The sequence below is a fragment of the Jaculus jaculus genome, chromosome 1 (assembly GCF_020740685.1).
Source record: "Jaculus jaculus isolate mJacJac1 chromosome 1, mJacJac1.mat.Y.cur, whole genome shotgun sequence".
Taxonomy (NCBI): domain Eukaryota; kingdom Metazoa; phylum Chordata; class Mammalia; order Rodentia; family Dipodidae; genus Jaculus; species Jaculus jaculus.
The window spans coordinates 172,911,585-172,933,502 of NC_059102.1; the positions used below are offsets into that span (position 1 = coordinate 172,911,585).

Sequence of the window (21,918 nt, forward strand, 5' to 3'; positions counted from 1 at the left end):
AAACTAAAGACTAACCCCACAATGTATGACCATATACCCCAACAAGCAGGGTCCCTGTGGAGGGGGGGGACAAGGAGGGGGCTAACAATGGTACCAACTTGACTGTATTCACTGAGAACAAAAATAAAAAAAAAATAAAAAAGCAAAAAGATAATGTAAAACAAAAATATTGTTAATGGATAGTATAAATAAAATGCATACTAATTAGAAAAAAGTGGGGGAAGGGAAGGAGCCCATAAAATTAAACTACTTTCCCCCTGAAAAAAAATACTAGCACCCATATCCCTTCAGCTAACCCAGATAACTACCTTCATTCACAGTGCTTTATACTTAAACCATGATCGGAGAAATAAATGAAAGCAGGGAACCACTGCTTTTACATGTTTCACAGCAATCCAGATGATCCTTATAGCCTCTTCTCAACAGTGAATCAGATCAAGATATAGATTTGCTAATATGCATTTAATCACCAAAGGACTGAAGGTGTCTCAGCTTTATTCTGTAATGTTTCTAAGTCTGTGTCCATTAAATGCAAACAGAAAAGGAGGAAGTCTTGGCAGAACAGGAGGCGTGATGCATACTTGATGACCAGCTCGACTTAAATATTTTTCAGGGCATATAACCAAGTTCATCTCTTGTTGTTTCTATGGCTTGGTCTTCGTTGGTCTTCTACTGCTCCACTACAGCCTTTGCTAAAGGATCATCTGGATTAGGAGTACTTAACAAAACCTGGATTAATAGCAGAACTATATGGATCTGCAGTGCTAGGGACCACATATCTTTCAAAATATCTAAACATATTATTCCCAACTTGTCTACTTTAGGATGATAAATTTTGGTCATGAAACCTACTTTAGGTGCTGCCGTTGGGTATTCTTCTGGAAGGAATAGTTCAAGTTCAAATGTTCCTCCCTCAAAGGGATAATCCTGGGGGCCAGCAAATACCAGGTGAAAAAAATGGGCATTGCTCTCATCTGGTTCTGCTTAAATGCCACGAAAAGGTTCTGCTAGCAAACGCTGGACTTCGTGATGATCGTACCGGGGAGCCTGGCCGTCTTGTCAGATCCCCTGTTCGCTCTCTGCTCTGTGTCTGGCTCTGCTTCTATATATATATTTTTAAATTTTTTGTTTATTTACTTGAGAGTGACAGACAGAGAAAGAGGGGGAGGGAGGAAGGGAGAGAGAGAGAGAGAGAGAGAGAGAGAGGGAGAGAGGGAGGGAGAGAGAGAATGGGCGCCAGGGCCTCCAGCCAGTGCAAACGAACTCCAGACGCATGCGCCCCCTTGTGCATCTGGCTACCGTGGGTCCTGTGGAATCAAGCCTCGAACCCGAGTCCTTAGGCTTCACAAGCAAGCGCTTAACTGCTAAGCCATCTCTCCAGCCCTACTTCTATATTTTTAATTAACATAGAAAAATTAGTTTTCCGTATGTCCTTTTCATTCATCCTAGTTTTATTTAACATTTCCTTTTGTCTCTCCTTGCCCAAATGTCTGTCCTTATCCCCACTAAACATTTCCATCCCTGAATTTTTTTCCTCTCTACTCTCATATTGCATGTATTTAATAGACCTCAAACATCCCCATTTCTCCTATGGGCCCTTTCTTACTTTCTGGTTTCTACAAACACTAACTCCAACTTAAGTACACAAATCTAAAAATAATTGAAGTTAGGGTCCATGTCTCAGGGAGACATGTAGGTTTTTTTCCTCTAGGCCTGGATTAGTTAATTTACAATAATGTCTTACTGAGGATTTAGGACTATGGCTGTAGCTCAGTGTCAGAGTGATTGAGTTTGAGAGAATAAATAAATTAAAAATGTAAGTAAAATAATAGTAAAAGAGAATGTAATTGAGCAAAGTATGGTTTGGGTAATAAAGACAACTGGCGTAGACCATAAATTATATGGCACAGGGGTGTTGTATACAGGTTGAATAATAGCATGAAATAAATTTGATATGATTCAGATTCAGAGCATAATTTTCTTGATTCCAATAACCAATTGTGAAGCTTTGAAGGCTACCAATGAACTCCTATTGAATTTTAGTCTGAGTTTTGAGGACTTAAGAGGTGGGACAAAGACGAACCTCTAAGCGCAGTTTGGTGCATGTAGTTCTCTGGTCATGAATGGATGAACCCCGCACAGGTTAGCTGGTAATCGGGCTATCTGGAGGCTCTTGTAGGAACCCCGCTGTGTGCTGCTGCCTGTGCTCCTCTCCACATGTGATATCCTGAGCGAACTGCAGACCGCGGAGTCCCAGGAGCAACAGCCTCAGCTTACGCAGCTCCTAGACCTTGGTCCTCAGTCTTCAGACCTGTGAACTGAGCAACCCTTGTTCTCTACAAATTACTCCGCCTCGTATCTGCTTACAGTAATGGAAATGAACTCAAGACCCCTCAACCAAACTGGAAACTGGGTATAAATAAAAGTACAAACCCTTTTGAGGAAATAATTAGTTAAGTCTCCCTCAAGAGATATACTTCCCCAGGACCATTACTTGGGGAACTGATTAAATTGTTTCTTGTTTTTTGAGATGCACATTTAAGGGAGGATTCTTCTGAAAATCTACAAATTCTACTAGGTTTGAGATGTTTACTATGTTTTACATTTGGCTACAGAGGTCTTAGTTTTCATTTCTGTGTGATTGTTGGAAATATTTACCTTCATTAGCAGGGTGACAAAATGGACTGAAAGAATAAGGCTTGTGCCTTACATTTTACTTTAGTTTTTATAGAAAGACTTTAATGGTCCCATTATTTTTTCTGTGAAAAGAAAGCAAATAAAGTGACAGAGTTTTTGTTAGAATTAGATTTGATTCTAATGTAATATTAATGGAGTACATTTAATAATTATTCTTTGATTAAAAATTACTTGGTAATAGGTTCTGTATCTTCTTGTGTTCATGAAGACACAATAAATTATATATGCTTATTATTATTATGAATTCATATTGAGTGATTGAAAAGATATAACAACTGTGACTATTGAGCACAAGAGAAATCAAAAGCAAAACAACACAAAACTGAAACATTTCCAAGTCATTCATCCAAGATCTGTCAGTAGTAACAGTAATATTTAGTATTGCTTTATTCCTGCTAGAGAAAAAGATCACATTACATAATTTAGCTTGATAGAGTGATACAATAAAGAAAGATTAATGCATAGGTGATTTTCACTGGGATCACAAGGAAAAATATTCCCCTGCCCCTCTCTTCCTTTCTGCGTTGGATAAGTTTTACTTATAATCAGATCTGACTTTCCATTATTAAGAACTTAACTGAACACACATACACACACACACACAGTGCAAGGAGGAGTCCATGGTTTTAGCTAAAGGAGTTCTGATGTGCTTGTTTCAGTTCTCATCAAGTACTTCAACACTCATTAATCCTGAGGGAATTAGCATAGTGACTATTTTGGGTTTGTATTATGTTCTGACCCAATGATAAATTAGTACATGAGAAGGGGACAAGCTGTCATGGAAGAAACATGAGAAATGAAAATAATAAAAAGAGCCATTCCAAAGCAGGATACAAGAAAGAACCAAAGTCCCAGTGAAATACATTCTGTGGGAGTTATCTTTTCTCTTACATACCACATCCATGTGGACTTACTGAGAATGAATTCTAGTTCAAGCAGTTTAGTGCCAGATGACCATGCATAAGGACTCTTTCCTCTGCACCTCATAGCTCAGTTACTTTTGGAAGGGCTGGCACCAGTACCTCACATTTTTGTTGGCTCTGAGAAAGGGTCCTTCTTTGCAGCTCATATTGACTATGAATTCATGAGCTTCCTGTTTAATCCTCCTAATTTATAGAATTATAGGTATCTGCCACCATGACTAGCATGACTCCATTTAGATTCTGATTAGTTTGACTCCTCTATCAAAACCATTGTTTCTTTTACATTTTCTCTGAAGGCAACATTGTTGATTAATTATCTAATGTTTTGATCATTATTGTCCCTTGTCACATAAACTCTGTCATAGTTGGCCTGATCTAATATATTCTTTCAGTAGAGCTATAGGAACAGACATAAAGAAGTTATTGCCAATATTTTTTTTTATAAAATTCAGATAACTGAGAGGTGTAGGAGGAGTGACTTTTAAACAGTGCTTACCTGGAGTCTATTCATAAATTGAATTCAGTCTGTATAAGAGGTGATAATAAACTAAATTGAATTCACATAACACATTATGTATGTCTTTTTCTAAGATATAGTACTAACTTTTTTGAATTTGAATAGTTTTTTATTTAATTAGTTTTGTATTCAGAAAATACAGTCAGTTTGGTACCATTATTAGGCTTATTCATGACCTACCCCCTCCCCATTGGCCCCTCCTTGTTGAGGTATATGGGTTGTGCATTGTGGAGTTAACCCACAGTTATGGGTAAGATAAAAGTCTCTGCATATCATGACCCAACATGTGGCTCTGACATTCTTTCTGCCCCCTCTTCCACAAAATTTCCATGAACCATGTTGGGTTCAGTTTTGATCTGCTTCAGTGATGAGGTTTTGGGGGCTTCTGAGGCTCTGGCTCTCTGATTTGGTAGGAGTTGATTTTTCTCTGTGTTGGTCTCCTTCCCCCTTGTGCTGGTATCCGGTTCATCAGGAAAACAGCACCCTTACTAGTTTTGCCAATTTTTCTTAGTTTTAGCCTGATATGATGGGGTGACTCTCTCCTTAGGATCTACATCTATCTGAAAAAGAGAAGCAGATTCTCCAATGGAGAATAAGTTAGCATCAGAACAAATGAGATAACCCTTACATTTTTTTTTTATAGAGAATTTAATAGGTGTAGGCCTTCTTGTAGCCCATGATTGATGGTAGCTTGATATTGGAGAGTGGTCGTATGTTTGGATATGGTTCTGACCTGTTTTCCAGCTCCAGCTGTGCATTCTATACCACTGAGGGCATCAATTAGGCCAATGGAGAGCAGCTGATTCCTCACCATGGCTGTGTGCCACTATTGCACTTGTCTGGGCATCACAGCAGTTTATTTGCTGCTAAGTAGGTTAGACCATGAGTTGCTTGGACAGATATTGGTCATTTTCCCCCAGTTGCCCATGTAGCACCTTCTGGCACTAGACGTGCTGACTGTCTGGGGACTGACTCTCTTCTAGCTTCCAGCCATGCCATTCCATTTTATGTGTCAAATGCATACGAGTAGGATCAAGGATAACCTTAATCTTCTACATCTTCCCTCCCTCTCTCTCCTTCTCCCTCCCTCTCTCTCTCTCTTCTCTCTAACTCTTGTATATTAGTTATCTTTTTCTGCATTTTCTTAGTGGGCACTGACCTGTAACTCCCAGTACTAGCATGGGGCTATCATCCACAATGAGCTTTTGATGAGAGAGACCTACAAGGTTTCCTAAAAGACAGACAGATTCCTGTCAGAGTACTTGATGACCCACCAAAGGTTAGTGGTAAGACCCTACTGCTAAGTTTTTTTTTTTAATTTGCACATGAAATGAAAAAAAATTTAGGATTATCTCTGTAGTTAAAATCCTGTCCAGGTAATATTAATAAGCCTTGATATCTCATATTCATAAATTTCAAAGATGCAGAAACAATTTACTGTATTAAATATTCTCTTACAATCAAGGAAATAACTTTGTTTGGGTACAGAAAATATAAGCTGAGTTAATGCAATACACACCCATAACATGATTCTTTTTCAAATGCACTCTTTTGATAAATTACTTATTAAACAATTTCTTGGTGCAAATGAATTTACTTAATGGGCTTTCTTCATAAGAGGTGATAAGAACTTAATATTTCTGGGTTCCTATGCACTGAAAGATATGTAAAATTTTCCCTGACTACAAATCTGTCCATAAGACCAGAATGAGATATAGTTCAGAGTTGATAAAGTAGCATGAATTTTTTCAATGTATTAGTTATCTAAACCAGGTTTAAAAATTCACTTCTGTAGTTTGTTTTTACATGTTTATTCTTCAGAGAGAAACAGATTATAGTCACAATGACATACAGGTAGGTAGGTAATGTTCAAAAAGCCTGTGAAAATGAAACTGTAAAATCCATTTTTTTCTTTCTTTTTTTTTGGTGACACACGCCTTTATTTATTTATTTATTTTTGGTTCGTTTTATTTATTTATTTATTTTAAATTTAATTTATTAGTTTTCTTTTCAGCAAATACAGGCAGTTTGGTACCATTGTTTAGGCTCATTCATGATCTACCCCCTCCCAATGGACCCTCCTTGTTGATGTAAATGGGTTGTGCATTGTGGAGTTAGCCCACAGTTATTGGTACAATAAATGTCTCTGCATATCATGACCCAACATGTGGCTCTGACATTCTTTCCGCCCTCTCTTCCGCAAAATTTCCCTGAGCCATGTTGGGTTCATTTTTGGTCTGCTTCAGTGTGAGGTGTTGGGGGCCTCTGAGGCTCTGGCTCTCTGATTTGGTAGGAGATGATTTTTCTCTGTGTTGGTCTCCTTCCCCTTTGTGCTAGTATCTGGTTCTTTGAATGTTTCATATGCAAATGTATTCATATGTATTGGGCAAAATTTCTATTCCATATTACCTGATAACATCTTAACGTCAGTTTAAGTATTTTGCAGATAGTATTTTTCAAAATCACATAAATTGTTAGACCTAAGGTTTTCCTTCTAGTTATGGTTTAGTTCAAACTTCATCTCCTGATTCCCAGTATAGTTCCCGTTCTCTTCATATTCTAGCATGTGCACTATACTGTGAAGAACCCAACATCTAAACAAAGACACAGGGTGCAGAGGGCACACAATGCTGACACCATCTAGCCTCACACTTGCTGCTTTTTGGAACTGTTGAATATATAAGGAGCATAACCAGACGACTTTTCACGTGGTATATACCAATGCGATGGGAGGAATGATTACCAGCGTACTAGTGAAAGTGGACTGAAGCAGGTCACAATGGAAGCCAAATGATATCATCATGCCATGAATTTTTTATTTCAAAATGTTATTATGACTCTTAATGATCTTCCTTTAAATTTACCCCAGGGATGTTTCTAGAGTGTTTTTCATTATTTCTTTCATAATTGTCTCCGTAATACCTTAGAGACTTATTTTCACTCCTTGCAATATTCAAGACACTGTTATAAATAGCGAGAAGTTATGATTTGCTGTTCTCTGCTGGGAAGGTAGGTGTGCATGCTTTAGACTCTTTGAGTTGTAAATAGGTACAGTAAATTTTATAATCCTATTTTGGAAGGAAAACTAAGAATACCATTTTCTAGACTTTCTACTCAAGCATTTCATTGTACCACTGATTTTTATAGTATTGTTATAAATTTATATGTGACTAGTCATGGAGACAGAGAGTCAGTAAAAATAATTAACCCGTCAATTTATAAATTTTGTATTTGCCTTCATAAAATAGTAAAATACTAATAAAATTAATTTGAGTTCATTTATATAAATTACATATTCAGCCATCATCCTCATTTTGATAGTTGATATACAGCTATATAAAATATTGATTTTCTCATAGAAGTCACTTCCCATCTGACTTTGGGCCAGTGTGATCATCTAAACTTAATAGAGAAATAAAGATTCACTGATCCTCTATCTCTATGGTCCAGCCCTTACTTAGGTCCCCAAAAGTTGATATTAATTCATTAATGAAGTATAGAAAAGATTATTTTCTTCTGTCTTGGAGGATAATCAGTATTGAAATTTAAATGAAAAGGAATATGTTAATAGGATAAGGTACCAAATAGATACCAAACTGGCTACCAAAGTGCAAAAATGAAGTCAAATTATTCAGTATGCAACACAACCCTGACAATTGATAGATTGCTGATCCAGATTATATATACATAATCTGCTGCAGTTTCTTTATGTGTAAAGTGGACCCAAAACCAAAAGCCTTCCATAGTTCCTTTCATGGAAAAAGTGAATTGATTGAAAATCAAACACTTAATCTTCAAACTTTTGTTTGTTATTAAGAAAATCATTATCAGAGAATTTTTAAAACCTGAAAAAGTGTACAGTACAAAGTGTGTTTGTATTGAATATGATTATAGTGAAGGGGCCAGAATACTTTTTCAATTATGTATGTGACTAGATATATTATATGCAGCACCTAACTTAGGAAAGTTGAAGTAATTTTGAGATTAGTGGCACAATATTTGCAACTACATGGCTGTAATTGTATATGCAAGATATACACATAAGAGAGTGCCTAAAATCAGTCACCTTTAGCTTATGTTTCCTATACTTTTGAATGCTCCATCACATGCATTTTTATTCAATATGAAATTGAGATTTCATTAGCAAGTAGTTCTACTTCAAATTATGAAAATTAGAATTCATGGTCAATTTAGTTTAGGTCAAGATTTGTTATGCAGGGAAAGCTTTGACTATGCTTGTATCATAGAAACAAACTTTACAGTTCTTATTTACCTAACAATCACAAAAAAAAATTCTGTTTGTAAAATTTACTTTGAGGTTTCTGACATTATAATGGTCTCCATTAGGTGTGACTGTTTTATATATACATTGACTGTACCTTCCCATTTCTGATAGTACTGCATGGACAGTATACAAAGAGAGCATGAAAAGGAAGATTTTGAAGTCTTATTTAAATTGGAGGGTCAAGTGCACTGTGAGTTTGGCTTAAATTTTGAGTGATGCTAAGGTAATGCTTATTTTGTGGTTTTTGTAAATGACTGAAGTATTCAGTTTAAAACAAAACAAAACAACATAAGCTGGGTATGTTGGCTCATGACTTTATTTCCAGCACTTGGGAGGCAGAGGTAGGAGAATCACCATGAGTTCCAGGCCACCCTGAGACTACAAAGTTCATTCCAGGAGAGCCTGAGCTAGAATGAAACCCTACCTCAAACAAACAAACCAAAAAATAAATAAATAAAAAGTAATAGAAAAAAATGTATACCTTGAAAGTTTTAAGTATGAATTAAATAAATTCACATAAATTATTTTTCTCCATAGGCAACATAGACTCTGTGTTTGCTGAGGCAATGCCAAATTTTACAGATGTAACAGAATTTTTTCTGGTGGGACTGACCAGACATCAGGAACTTCGGGTTCTCTTTTTTGTGGTGTTCCTGATAGTTTACATGGTCACTCTGCTGGGAAACATCAGCATGATCATTCTGATCAGTATCAGCCCCCAGCTTCAGAGTCCTATGTACTTTTTTCTCAGTCATTTGTCCTTTGTGGATGTGTGGTTCTCCTCCAATGTTACCCCTAAAATGCTGGAAAATTTGCTATCTGAGATAAAAACCATTTCCTATGTGGCGTGCATGATACAGTGCTACTTTTTCATTGCCCTGGTCCATGTGGAAGTCTACATCTTGGCTGTGATGGCCTTTGATCGCTACATGGCCATCTGCAACCCTTTGCTCTATGGAAGTAAGATGTCCAGGAGTGTTTGTGTCAGGCTCATCTCCGTGCCTTATGTCTATGGGTTCTCTGTGAGTCTGATGTGCACGTTATGGACATATGGCTTATATTTCTGTGGAAACTTGGAAATCAACCACTTCTATTGTGCAGATCCTCCTCTCATCAAGATTGCCTGTGGAGGAGTGCACATGAAAGAATACACAATGATTATTATTGCTGGGATTAACTTCACATATTCCCTATCTGTGGTCCTCATCTCCTACACCCTCATCATAGTGGCTGTGTTGCGAATGCACTCTGCTGATGGCAGGAGGAAAGCCTTCTCTACCTGTGGGTCCCACCTGACAGCTGTTTCTATGTTTTATGGGACACTCATCTTCATGTATCTTAGGAGGCCCACTGAGGATTCTGTGGAGCAGGGGAAGATGGTCACTGTGTTTTACACCACTGTTATCCCCATGTTGAATCCCATGATTTACAGTCTCAGGAACAAGGATGTTAAGGAGGCAGTCAATAAAGCAATAGCCAAGGCAAACTTAAAGCACTGAAATTCAGCAGACATTTCAGTGGCTTCTTGGTCTATATGTATTTGACGAACAGAAAACCCCATACTTAAAAATCTGTCTAATAGCAATTCTTTAATAGACTAATAGGTCCATCGGAACAGTGTTTCTTTACTTTATGAATGTACTCTAATTATTAAGCATGGCTGATTCTTTGTATCAACAATACCATGCCTTCCACATTGCAAATGAAATTGTATTAATGTAACCTTTGGAAGAATTTTCACAAAAGCTTAGACCAATTAATGTTAATAAGGAAGTCTTAAGAGACTTGGGCATTACTTCTTTGAACATTTTTCTCTGTACATCTTTCCTCATCCTGTGATATAAATCATTTTATTAGGAATAGAAGTTTGAACATTCATATATTTCTTATCATATGATTATGTAAATATAATGCATTTTAAATGTTCCAAAGTTAAAGGCTTTCTAGCAAGGAAGATGTCTTGAGAATCTGCATGTAGTGTGTTTCTATTATCATCAGGCTTGTCCACAGTTTTTATTTCCCAACATTGCTTGTGTGTCAGTAACTGCATTTTCCACTTTAAATTCTACTTTTGATTGTGGTGGAAATTCTGCTATGAGGTTAAACTAATTTGAAAACAAATTGCTTTCCTACCTTTGTCAACAATAAAAGATACTCAAGTATGAATTTTGTATGTTTTAATTTTGAGTTTGGGCTAAAAAAGACTAGCACGTTCCCCTGTGATTGAGAATATGATTTGATATTGTTGTTGGCTTATATCCTCTCACTAATCTTACATTAAATTCTTATACTCTGAGTTATCTAACTAATTTTAGCTTTATTTGCCTTTGGTTACTAATGTCCATATAAAATACTACCATACAGGGCACACATTTAGCTGTGATGACAAAAACTCAAAATCATAGCTTATTGGGGTTTGATGTAAAATTCTGAAAAGTTCTGTAATTATCTACACTGCTCCATCTACAACTTACTTATTTTTCAGTCTATTCCTGTTAAATTTCAAATGTACATTTGTCTGCACTTGGTGACTCTTACTGCCATACCAACATCAAGGCAAATGTCCAAAAGTGATTCCCAAGAATTGAGCTTATTTTCAGGCATGTGCTAATCTAATATAAAAAAGAGTTTTTAAAAAGTGAGTATAACAATGTCATTTCTGCTCATTTACCAAGTGATGCTTTCTAGCAACTTAGAATGTGTCTAAAATTGTAAAGTATTGGTGACCACACTAATAATTTTTGATACTGAGGGAATGATTGAAAAGTACCATCTGTACCAGGACAAGAGTGAAGGAAATAGACACAGAGAACAATCAACTCCTACCAAACCAGATATCCAGAGACATGGAGGCTCCCAAGACCTTATCACTGAAGCAGACCTAAAGTGAACCCAACATAGCTCAGGGAAATTTGTGGAAGAGGGGGCAGAAAGAATGTCAGAACCATATGTTGGGTCATGATACACAGAGGCATTGCCTCCTACCCATAACTGATTGCTAACTCCAATATGCACAACCCATATTCCTGAGCTAGGAGGGTCCCTGCAGAAGGGGGAGGACAGGGAGGAGGCCAACGATGGTACCAACTTGAGTGCATTCACTGATTACAAAACTAATTTTTAAAAAAGAGAAAACTGCCATCTGTTTTTACTAGAACTGTATTTACAGCATACTTCAAAATTACACATGTTTGTGTGCACATACTCATATGTGTGTTCATGGGTACAGGAACATGTGTGCTGGGTATACACTCATATGTGTGCATGTGTGTGTGTGGAGTTCAGTGGACAACCTTTCATGTCACCCTCAGATACACTGTGATCTTCTTCTTTTTTTTAAATTTATTTATTTGAGAGTGACAGACACAGAGAGAAAGACAGATAGAGGGAGAGAGAGAGAATGGGCGTGCCAGGGCTTCCAGCCTCTGCAAACGAACTCCAGACGCATGTGCCCCCTTGTGCATCTGGCTAACGTGGGACCTGGGGAATCAAGCCTCAAACTAAGCCATCTCTCCAGCCCCACTGTGATCTTCTTTGAGAAAGGGCTTCTCGTGAGGCTTCACTTCACCAATTATGGCATTCTTGCTCTTAGTTATACCCAGGAATCCTCCAGCCTGTGCATTCCCATGCTGGGATTATTGACGGGTACTAACATATCTGAGTGTTCACATGGCTGCCAGAAACAGAACACATGCTTGTGTCCTCATGCTTGTGAGGCAAGAACTTTTAACAACTCAACTATTTCAACATTTTCATGTTTTCAAACTACCCAAACTTGCTTCCCAGGCTTTAGGGCAAAGCAAAAATCTAGGGCTTCTCTTGCAAAGTCTACTTACTCAGAGCTTCACAGGCTCATTCCTGACAGCCCAAGGCAGTGTTGCCTATGGCAAGTATGTCCTTCTGTCTTTAACACAGAACCTTTTGTATTAGAAATGAAAGACTGGTAACTCATCTGTAGCACACAGTTCCCATGTTCTTTTTTTTGGTACTAAAGTTTTGTGAATACTTGGGCTGTTAGACAGGCTTTCCCTTTTCCTTTCAACATGGTACTACTGATGTAGTTACCTAAATCAGAATTCTGACAACTATGTGTATAGAGGCTACCCAACCCATATCTCTCACTGTTGTATAAGGAAATACTGCAATCCTGTCTTAAGGCTCATTGTATTTGGATGTGTATAGTAATAACACTAAAAGTGCCCTAATCATCTTCTATTGATGCTGCTTATATGTGGGTGTGTGGTACACATGTGTTGTAGGTATGATTTCCCGTATGTGTGTAGACACAAGTATGTGTGTGTATGTGTGTTTGTTTGTTTGTGTGTGTGTGTGTGTGTGTGTGTGTGTGTGTGTGTGTGTGTGTGTGAAAACGAGAGGTCCATCCATGATGGGTGTCTTTTAAATGCCCTCCACCCTGTTTACTGGGCACAGTCTCTCACTAAATGCAGAGTTTATTGATTCAACTATTCAAGATTATCAGTATGCCCTGGGTATCCATGTGACTGCACCTTCTGAGCTTTGGAATTGGAGGCAAATGATGTCTGGCCCAGCATTTATATGGATACTGGGGATCTGAACTCAGGTCTTCATGATTTCATGGTAAACACTTGACCAACTGAACTGTTTACACATAACTGCAGATCAGATAATTCCAACTTCTTTTTGGAACTCAGCAATTTGTACCTGTTTCTTTTTTTTTAAATTCTTTCTCTCTCTCTCTCTATTTTTTAGTGTGTGTGTGTGTTTTCATGTGTGTGAATGTGGCATACTTGTGGAGGCTAGAGAATGATTGGGTCAGTCTTTCCTTTCCACTTCCTTTAAGACAGGGCCCCACACCACTCACTGCTGTTTTCCAGGCTAAGTGTTCATTACTTTCTGGATAATTCTCCTGTTGTTGCCTCCCATCTCACTTTAGTTGTGCTGGGATTATAGAAGCCTGCCACATCTCCACGGCTTCTGGATTTTTATGTGGGATCTGGGGATCTGAGCTCAAATATGTTTACATGTTAAGTACTTTATCCATTGAGCATTCCCTCAAGCCTTTAATTGCAATGATGCTGCAGAGACCTCTCCCGGGAACAGAAGTGTCCAGTTGCGATATGTGCAGTGGACTCCTGAGTGTAGTACTGCCTCCAGGATCCCAGAACCTGAAGTGACACCAGTCTGGGAAAGCCACAAACCTCTGTCTCCAACTTTGTGAGTGGGGAGGCCTGCTCCCAACAAGGACATCCGGGAGGCACTTCAGAGTCCTTAAGGGACAACCCCTTTTCTATGTGTCCAGAGTAAGTGATTGTTCTTTAGACTTAATATATATTATTTACCCTTCAAGATTTTGAAAATGCATTGCAACCTAATAGCTTTATCTTATTTCTCCTTTTGGGAATGAAAATGTTTGCCTTATGGTTACCCATGATTAGATTTAGGGAGCATGTTATACATGTGATATAACACAGCATTGAAACTGAGGAGAAATTTGTCTCAGGATGAAACATGCCTGGAGTCTCAGCCAGTGGGGAATTGAGTGAGACTTTAGAAGTAGATTAAACTGTTTGCTGACAATAAAAAAAAAAGAAAAAAAATTAAGATTGTCATGCCCCATGAGAAGAGAAATTTATATGAAAGAAGGAAGTGGATTTTAGAATTAAGGGACAAAATATTATTATCTTAATGTTTTGTCCTTTTTGTTTGTTTGTTTATTTTTACTTATTTGAGAGCGACAGAGAGAGAGAGAGAAAGAGGCAGATATATAGAGAGAACGGGAGCGCCAGGGCCTCCAGCCACTGCAAACCTAACTCCACATGCATGCGCCCCCTTGTGCATCTGGCTAAGGTGGGTCCTGGAGAATTGAGCCTGGAATCGAACCAGGTCCTCAGGCTTCGCAGGCAAGCGCTTAACAGCTAAGCCATCTCTCCAGCCCTATTTTGTCCTTTTTAAAACACATGTGTTAGAAACTCAATAGCTAATCCAAGAGTGTTGGAAAGTAAAGGCCTAATAGTAGCTGTGAGGTCAGGAGGGCTCAGTGCTTTTGAGTATAATAAATCACTTAATATGCAAAGGGATACCTAGAGTGGGTTTTTCCTATTTCTGCCTTCTATGGTATGACTTCACTACAAAGTAGCTTTCTCCAGAAGCCAAAACCTTGACCTTAGCCTTTCCACTTCCCAGGCTTTAGGACTCTGGTAAGTTCATTTCTGTTCTAAATTACTCATATGCATATTTGCCAAAAGTGTCTAATATATCAAAGATACTATCTAGAATACCACCGGATTTCCAAGGAAGAATCAGTCTTTCCCTTAATTTCAATCTTCATTATAATTCTATGAATATATCCTAATAAAATTTATTTATTTATTTATTTATTTATTTATTTATTTATTTATTTGTAAGGAGACAGTGAATGAGAATGGACATATCAGGGTCTAGTTCTGCTGCAAATGAATTCCAAATGCATACACTCATTTGTGCATCTGGCTTTACATAGGTACTGGGGAATCAAACCCAAGCCTTCAGGATTTACAAGCAACTATGCTTAAGGAATAAACCATTTCTTCAGCATTGTATCCCAGTTTTAGAAAGTATTTATTTATAGTTATAGTTATAGCCCCCCCTCCCTCTCTCTCTCTCTCTCTCACACACACACACACATACAAACACACAATTTCCTTGCATTATTCATTTGAATCCCTAAAGCCCAACAATGGACAATTTCTAATAACTTATCCTCCTTACATGATAGAGTCTAGAGAATCCATATATAGGGAATGCACAAAATGTATTAATGTGTGTAAGTGGGCCACCCTTCATCTATCCAGGCTTTGGTTGGTTGTGACTAAATGTCTGATTATAAACAATGTAAGGGAAGAAATATTTATTTTGGTTAATAATTCAGAGTTTTCAGTCTGTTATGGTGAAGTGGATATGGCAGAGTGGAAGAACTCACATCACTATAGCCAGGAAGCATGTAGGGAGAATTCTTATACTAGCTGCCCTTTTTCTTTTAGTTCCATCCAAATGCCCAACCTGTGGGGTGACAACGTCTACATTCACAGGTGATCTTTGGGCCTCCATTAGTTCTTTATGAAAATACACCTAGGGACATCCAGCCATGTCCTTTATAATTTCAATCTAATCAAATTTTCAATCAGGATTAGTAATCACACCCCTTTTCACTTGAACTTAATGGCTACTGTAATCAGTTTGGTGTTTTATTTTAATCTGAATTAGTGTAAACATGAGGTTATATTAAACATACTCTTTGTTATTTAGGTAAGTGCTTTTCATCTTAATCTTGGAGGAATTTTTTTTTAATGAAAGAGTTGAGTTAAAATAATGCTCTCTCTGTTCAACATAGAGTGATAACTCTCCATAATCAACTTTAAAATACAAAAACTACCAAATATGCCAGAATTAGAAACAAATGATATTTAAGAACTAACCTTAGAACTCTAGCCAGTCACCATAAACATTGTTAGTCTCATTTGATGACAATATTTTAATTGCTATAAATAGGGGTCTATAGTTATTTAAATATGACTCCCAGAGAGCATTTTATATAAAAAAGTACTCAGAAAAGATTTGTTGAAAATGGTATCGATGTGCATTTAATAATAGGAACAATGAAATAAAGTATGTATAAAACTTTAAGTTAATGAATGTACAATTAGCATACTTTTACATTTTTCTTTATAGTTTGATACACTATTGGGTTAGAATTCAGGATTGGAAAATATTAAATCTCACCTATGTTATTCTTTTAATATTTACTAATCAATGAGAATGGCAAGTGTTCAGCTTCAGGCTGGGAGTACTCGCATCAGCATTCCTAGCTCAGAGGCCGATATTTGTACACTCACCAGTTTTGATGGAATATTTGGGGTCCTCTTAGTCTCTGAAATCTCACTAGGGGACCCCAATAAACTTCATCTATTATCTATCTGTCCATATCAGTCATCTATTTAACTGTCATATCTATCATAATAAGTCATCTATCTCTATTTCCAAATCATGTGTTATCATCTCCCTCTGTCTAGAGAATCTTGGCAAACACCCCACTACCATGTCCTTTAACAATTTATAATTTTCACTGCACAAATCAAGTAATAAGGACTAATTTCCAGAGATCATACTCCCTTTTTTAACTTATCTCAAATAAAAGTGCATCGTGATGGCTAAATTAACTATTCCAAGCAGTGATTTCTACATGTTCCTTGACAGTTTGGCTAAGGACACTACAGAAGAGATGATGCATCCAGGCATCAATATGGGTGTTTAATACCAAGGTGTCCATATTTTGGCTTAACACCAAAGAGTCAATATGGTTGCTGTCATAGTCCAAGAATTGAACTCTGATTGTATGGTTTTAAGGGAACATAATTCCCAAACACTTTCTAAACTTTCAAATAAATGTACTATGTGAGATACATGCTTTCTTTTTCCATTCAGATATTTGAATTGAGGTAGTTGCAGACGAGTTGATATAAGTCCCAGAATCTGATGGCTTAAGAACCAAGTGTTGATACCTGAAGGTGGGGGGAAAGACAATGTCTCAGCTCAAAATGCAGGAGAGAATCATCCTTTCTCTCCAGCTCTATTGCCTCTTTGTCCTCAACACATTGGGTCATTCCTACTGGAATTATTTAGAACAATGCTTTTTATGTATCCAGCTGACTGAAAAGGAAGTCTTCCAAAAACTCCTTCATAGACACATTAAATAATTATGTGATAAAAGCTAAGTGAGAATCCCTTAGCCTCCTTAGGTTGATACATGGAATTAATCACTACATCACAAAATTTCACAGAGTACCTGGTCACAAATACTGTGGTTGCTGCAGGCACAGTGAAAAAATGGTTGTTGGTACATAAAGTACATTGGGGAGCAGGAGGTTACATCAAATAACATGAGAATATCCCAAAGTTTACCACTGTGCTCCCTCCTCTGTCCTGCACCAGCACAACTTGCCAGAAAGAAGGCAGAAATTATGTAACACTATCTGTTGTAAAGGAACTGCCATCAGGCCACATACACAGACAGCAGTAATTTGTTAAAACCTTAAAAGAGTGTTTTTTATCATACTTTGCATAAATAACATACACATATGGAAGGATTTTACTCATAGGACAGATGATGAAAATGAGTTTATTTAAAAGATTTGGTAAAAATTCATATCTTGCAAATGGCTTTTCCAAGTTATGAAATTCCTTGTTTGAAGTGCATTAAAGGCAAGATATAACATTTTTCAATGGCCTTCCGCAGGGCATTTTTCACCTCGCGATTCCTTAAGCTGTAGATCATGGGGTTCAACATAGGGATGACAATTGTATAGAACACAGAGGCCATCTTGTCTGTGTCAAGGGAATGGTTTGATTTTGGTTGCAGATACATAAAGATCAGTGTCCCATAGAATATAGTGACTGCTGTCAGATGAGAAGCACAAGTGGAGAAGGCTTTGTACCTTCCTTCTGTTGACTGGATTCTCAGGATGGCAGCCACAATGTACAAATAAGAAATAAGGACAGTGGTTAAAGAGCTGATCATGTTGAATCCAGCAAAGATGAATATCAGAATCTCTTTGAGGCTGGTGTCTGAGCAGGCAAGGGCCATCAAAGGAACATCATCACAATAGAAGTGATTGATTATATTGGGGCCACAATAGATCAGTTGGAAAGTTACTATTGTATGGAGCAAAGCAACAGAAAAGCTGTAAATGTAGGGACCCAGGACCAGCCATGTGCAGACCTTTTGGCACATGATCACCATGTAGAGAAGAGGATTGCAAATGGCCACATAGCGGTCATAAGCCATTACTGCAAGAAGGAACATTTCTGAAATCAAGAAGGTCAAGAAGAAGCCCAGCTGGGCTGCGCATGCATAGAAAGATATAGACCTTTGCTGGGTCAGCAGAGTCTCCAGGAACTTGGGGGCTATTGATGAGGAATAACAAAGGTCTACAAAGGCTAAATTACTGAGGAAAAAGTACATGGGTGTATGAAGCTGAGGATCCAATCGGATTAATGAAATCATCCCAACATTTCCTACCAAAGTCAGAGTATATACTGTTAAAATGAGCAGAAAAAGAATAATTTCAATCTCTCTGGGGATGGAAAACCCCAACAGAATGAATTCTGTTACCCTGGTGGTATTTCTTTCAGACATTTAGTCAACTTTCTCATCTGTGTTTAAAAAAAGAAAAATGAAACAAATTATTAAGAGAATATAGTGTTAATCAGATACAGCTTTTGTGTGTCCTGATTCTGAGAAGATATTGTCTGATACAGTAACATATAAAATATGTCCATTTCTCACTGTTCTAATTGTTTCTAATTTTCTGAGACCAAAATACACAGTCCAATCAGAAAGAAATCAGCTGGGCTGAGGATGCAACTCAGTGGTAGATTATTTGTCTCATATATATTATTGTGCAAGCCTAAGGTTCAAACTCTGCACATAAAACTAAATAAATGAATGAATAAATGAGGGAAGGAATTAACTGAAATAATCTTTATATTTAAAATATTGGATGCTATACATTTAGATAAGATTAAGTTATACTTGATATGAAAAAAAAGCATTTTTTTATTTTACTCTGCCTTATGTTTTGCTTGGTGGAGCAAAACTTTAGTAGACTAACCCCAAAATATAATTCATTACACTTTAACTATATATTTTTAATTTTGAGATCTGTATCTTGTGTTTAACTAAAAGGTGCATTGTTCTTTCAATAAGGAGGATAAAAGGGTGTCATTAAATGTTTCTACTTGTAAAGGAGGCAAATTTTAAATTTGAATATAACTAAATCATTTGTAAATACTAGCTTCCTAAAAACATGCAGTTATTAATTTTTTCATATGCTTATGCATATATTGAAAGTATAGATGTCTGTATTAGCAAAAACTATCATTCTACTTACTTACTGTGGTATTTAATGTTTTCAAGAATATTTTTCCATGAAATGTGATTATCACTTTGGGGATAGAAGAAATAATTATTTTCAGCATCTAACAAATGAGAGTCTGTTACCCCTAACCCTGCTCCATGCTCAGAAATTCCAGCTCGCCTGGCATCTGTGACTTGGAGTATATCTCAATGTAATGTGGAGGAGAAATCAGGGAAAGGAGACAGAGCCAAAGTACTGGACATTTTCTGTAGGAAGCTAAAATTCACTTATTTTGACTCTGTACTAAAAAAAAAAAAAATTACATAGGCATTTCATTCTCAAACGGCCATTATCTTCAAAGGGTCTTCTTAGAATCTTGGTTTGTTGAACTCCACACTTAAGATTACTTTATTTGACTTCTCAGTGCATAACTGTTTTAGCTATCACAATTTCTACGGTGGGCCCTCAGAAGTTGTACTCCCTTTTCCATCTCGGTGTCTAAGAAAACTAATGAATTTTAGGAAGAAAATATTTTTCCATATTTAATTCAAAATACAAACACCAGTAGCCTTTGTTTCTTTTTCCTTATTTTTATTTTGTGGTGGGGATGGGGGGTTGAGGTAGGGTCTCGCTCTAGCCCAGACTGACCTGGAATTCACTATGTAGTCTCAGGGTTGCCTCAGACTCATGGTGATCCTCCAACCTCTGCCTTGCAAATGCTGGGATTAAAGGAGTGTGCTACCATGCCCGGCTTAGCCTTTATTTCTAAAGAATATTGCCCAGAGTAAAATGTTTCTAATAATTTAATGTGAGTGACCCAAAAATTTGTCATTTTTTATTCTCTGCATCCTTAATTGACCCAAATGTAATCCTGTATTTATTGTTTAATGTATTTTCCAAAACTGAAGTAGACATCTCCACATAGGTGCATGATCATACACATTAGACATATATATATATATATATATATATATATATATATATATATATATATATATATATATATACACACACACATACATACACACACATACATACATACACACACATACATACATACATACATACATACATACACAAACACACACACAAAATGTATATATATATACATTATATAATGTATATATATATACATTATAAATATATATATATATACACATTTTATGTGTATGTATGTATGTATATATATATATGTGTGTGTATGTATATATATATATATATGTGCATACATAAAATGTGTCACAAAAGGTTTTTTCCGACTCAATTATTTACTTTCACATTGGTGGCAACAGAAGCCATCTTGAAAGAATGGTGCAGAATGAAATATTAACTCATTTGTTTTCCTGGTGGTACTTTTAACACGGCTACTAACAGTGGAGAGTACAAAAGAGGTGAGGTGACCAGTATTTTTCCCACCTTCACACAGACTTTATCTCCTCTTTCAGCCTTCCATGTTAAAAGTCACTTTGAATATTAAGAATTAAGTAGTGGGAGCTTTGGTATTTTGACATTGGGTTACCTTACTTAAACACACTGAAATCAGGTTTGTTTTCCTTCCTTAAACATCAAAAGTAAAAGGTAAAGTAATACAACACATATCCTATTAATTCCAGCTTTCATTTTTGTGTATATTCACATCTAAGAATCTCTACTTGATACACCCTTTCTTTGTAAACATATATATATTTTCTCCTAAGACAAAGGTTATTCTCATTCACTCATTCATGCTTTTGTGGCATGGGGATTGAGTTCATCAGTGCATGTCATGTTTTTTCCTCTACACAGACACCAAAAAATCCTGGAGTAGTTGAGGGAGCATTTGCCTTGGAAGGTTCAGAAAGTTATTGAATTTCTGCATGTGGACAAATAATTTCATTTAGTTGGGGCAGAGCTACACAAGCTCATGGGCTTTTGAGTAGAAAAAATAGTGGAAGTAACTAACAGAATGTTCCCACTTACCTGGTTGTGAAAGAAATTTTACTCTGTGTTTGCATAGGGGATCTCCTTTTGTTGACTTCTTCTTAGTGAGGTAAGCCAGCATGTAGGATACACTTTTGTACACAGTTAATAATATTCCCTAGGCACAATTTCCCATGGCCATTGGCCTTTGTGGATCTGCTATTGTAAGTTCTTACCAGAATATGACTAATTCCTAAAGACAAAAGTAACATGAAGTCATATTTTAATTAGAGCCCTCATATTCCCAACAGAACCCCAAGATTTGGTTCAATGTGTGGAATCTAATTTGTTCAATAAGCCAAAAGCTAAGTGGGGAATACATGATGAACCACACATATGTCTCAGCCTTTTCTGACACAATGCTATCTCAGTTCTCCTTGTTTATTCTTTGGATCATAGTGAGAAGGATTTTGATGTAACCATTAGTCTGTTGATCTCCTGAATTTTTGCTTTATATCTACAAATTATTAATTGTTAGGTAGACATATCATTTACCCCATTTATTTTTCTTTATCAAGCATGGAAAAGAACACATTCAAGTCCTTGTCAAAATAGCTAAGCAAGGGCTGGAGGGATGGCACAATGGTTGAGGCACTTGCTTGCCTGTAGAGCCTAATGATATGATTTCAATTCCCCAGTATCCTAGTAAACCCAGGTGCACAG

At 36.9% G+C, this 21,918-nt stretch overlaps 2 protein-coding genes and 1 pseudogene across 2 annotated transcripts; 1 reads left to right on the forward strand and 2 right to left on the reverse strand.

Moving 5' to 3' along the window:
- Positions 1-598: 598 nt before the first annotated feature.
- On the reverse strand, positions 599-4,951 carry LOC123457617 (annotated as a pseudogene).
- Positions 4,952-8,988: 4,037 nt separating this feature from the next.
- On the forward strand, positions 8,989-9,921 carry LOC101609036 (olfactory receptor 5M9). The gene has a single exon (XM_004667619.2). It carries the CDS (start codon positions 8,989-8,991, stop codon positions 9,919-9,921), a length of 933 nt encoding a protein of 310 aa, XP_004667676.2.
- Positions 9,922-17,609: 7,688 nt separating this feature from the next.
- On the reverse strand, positions 17,610-18,575 carry LOC101605841 (olfactory receptor 1038-like). Its single transcript, XM_004667744.1, has one exon. The coding sequence runs from the start codon at positions 18,573-18,575 to the stop codon at positions 17,610-17,612; it is 966 nt and encodes a 321-aa protein (XP_004667801.1).
- Positions 18,576-21,918: the final 3,343 nt, after the last annotated feature.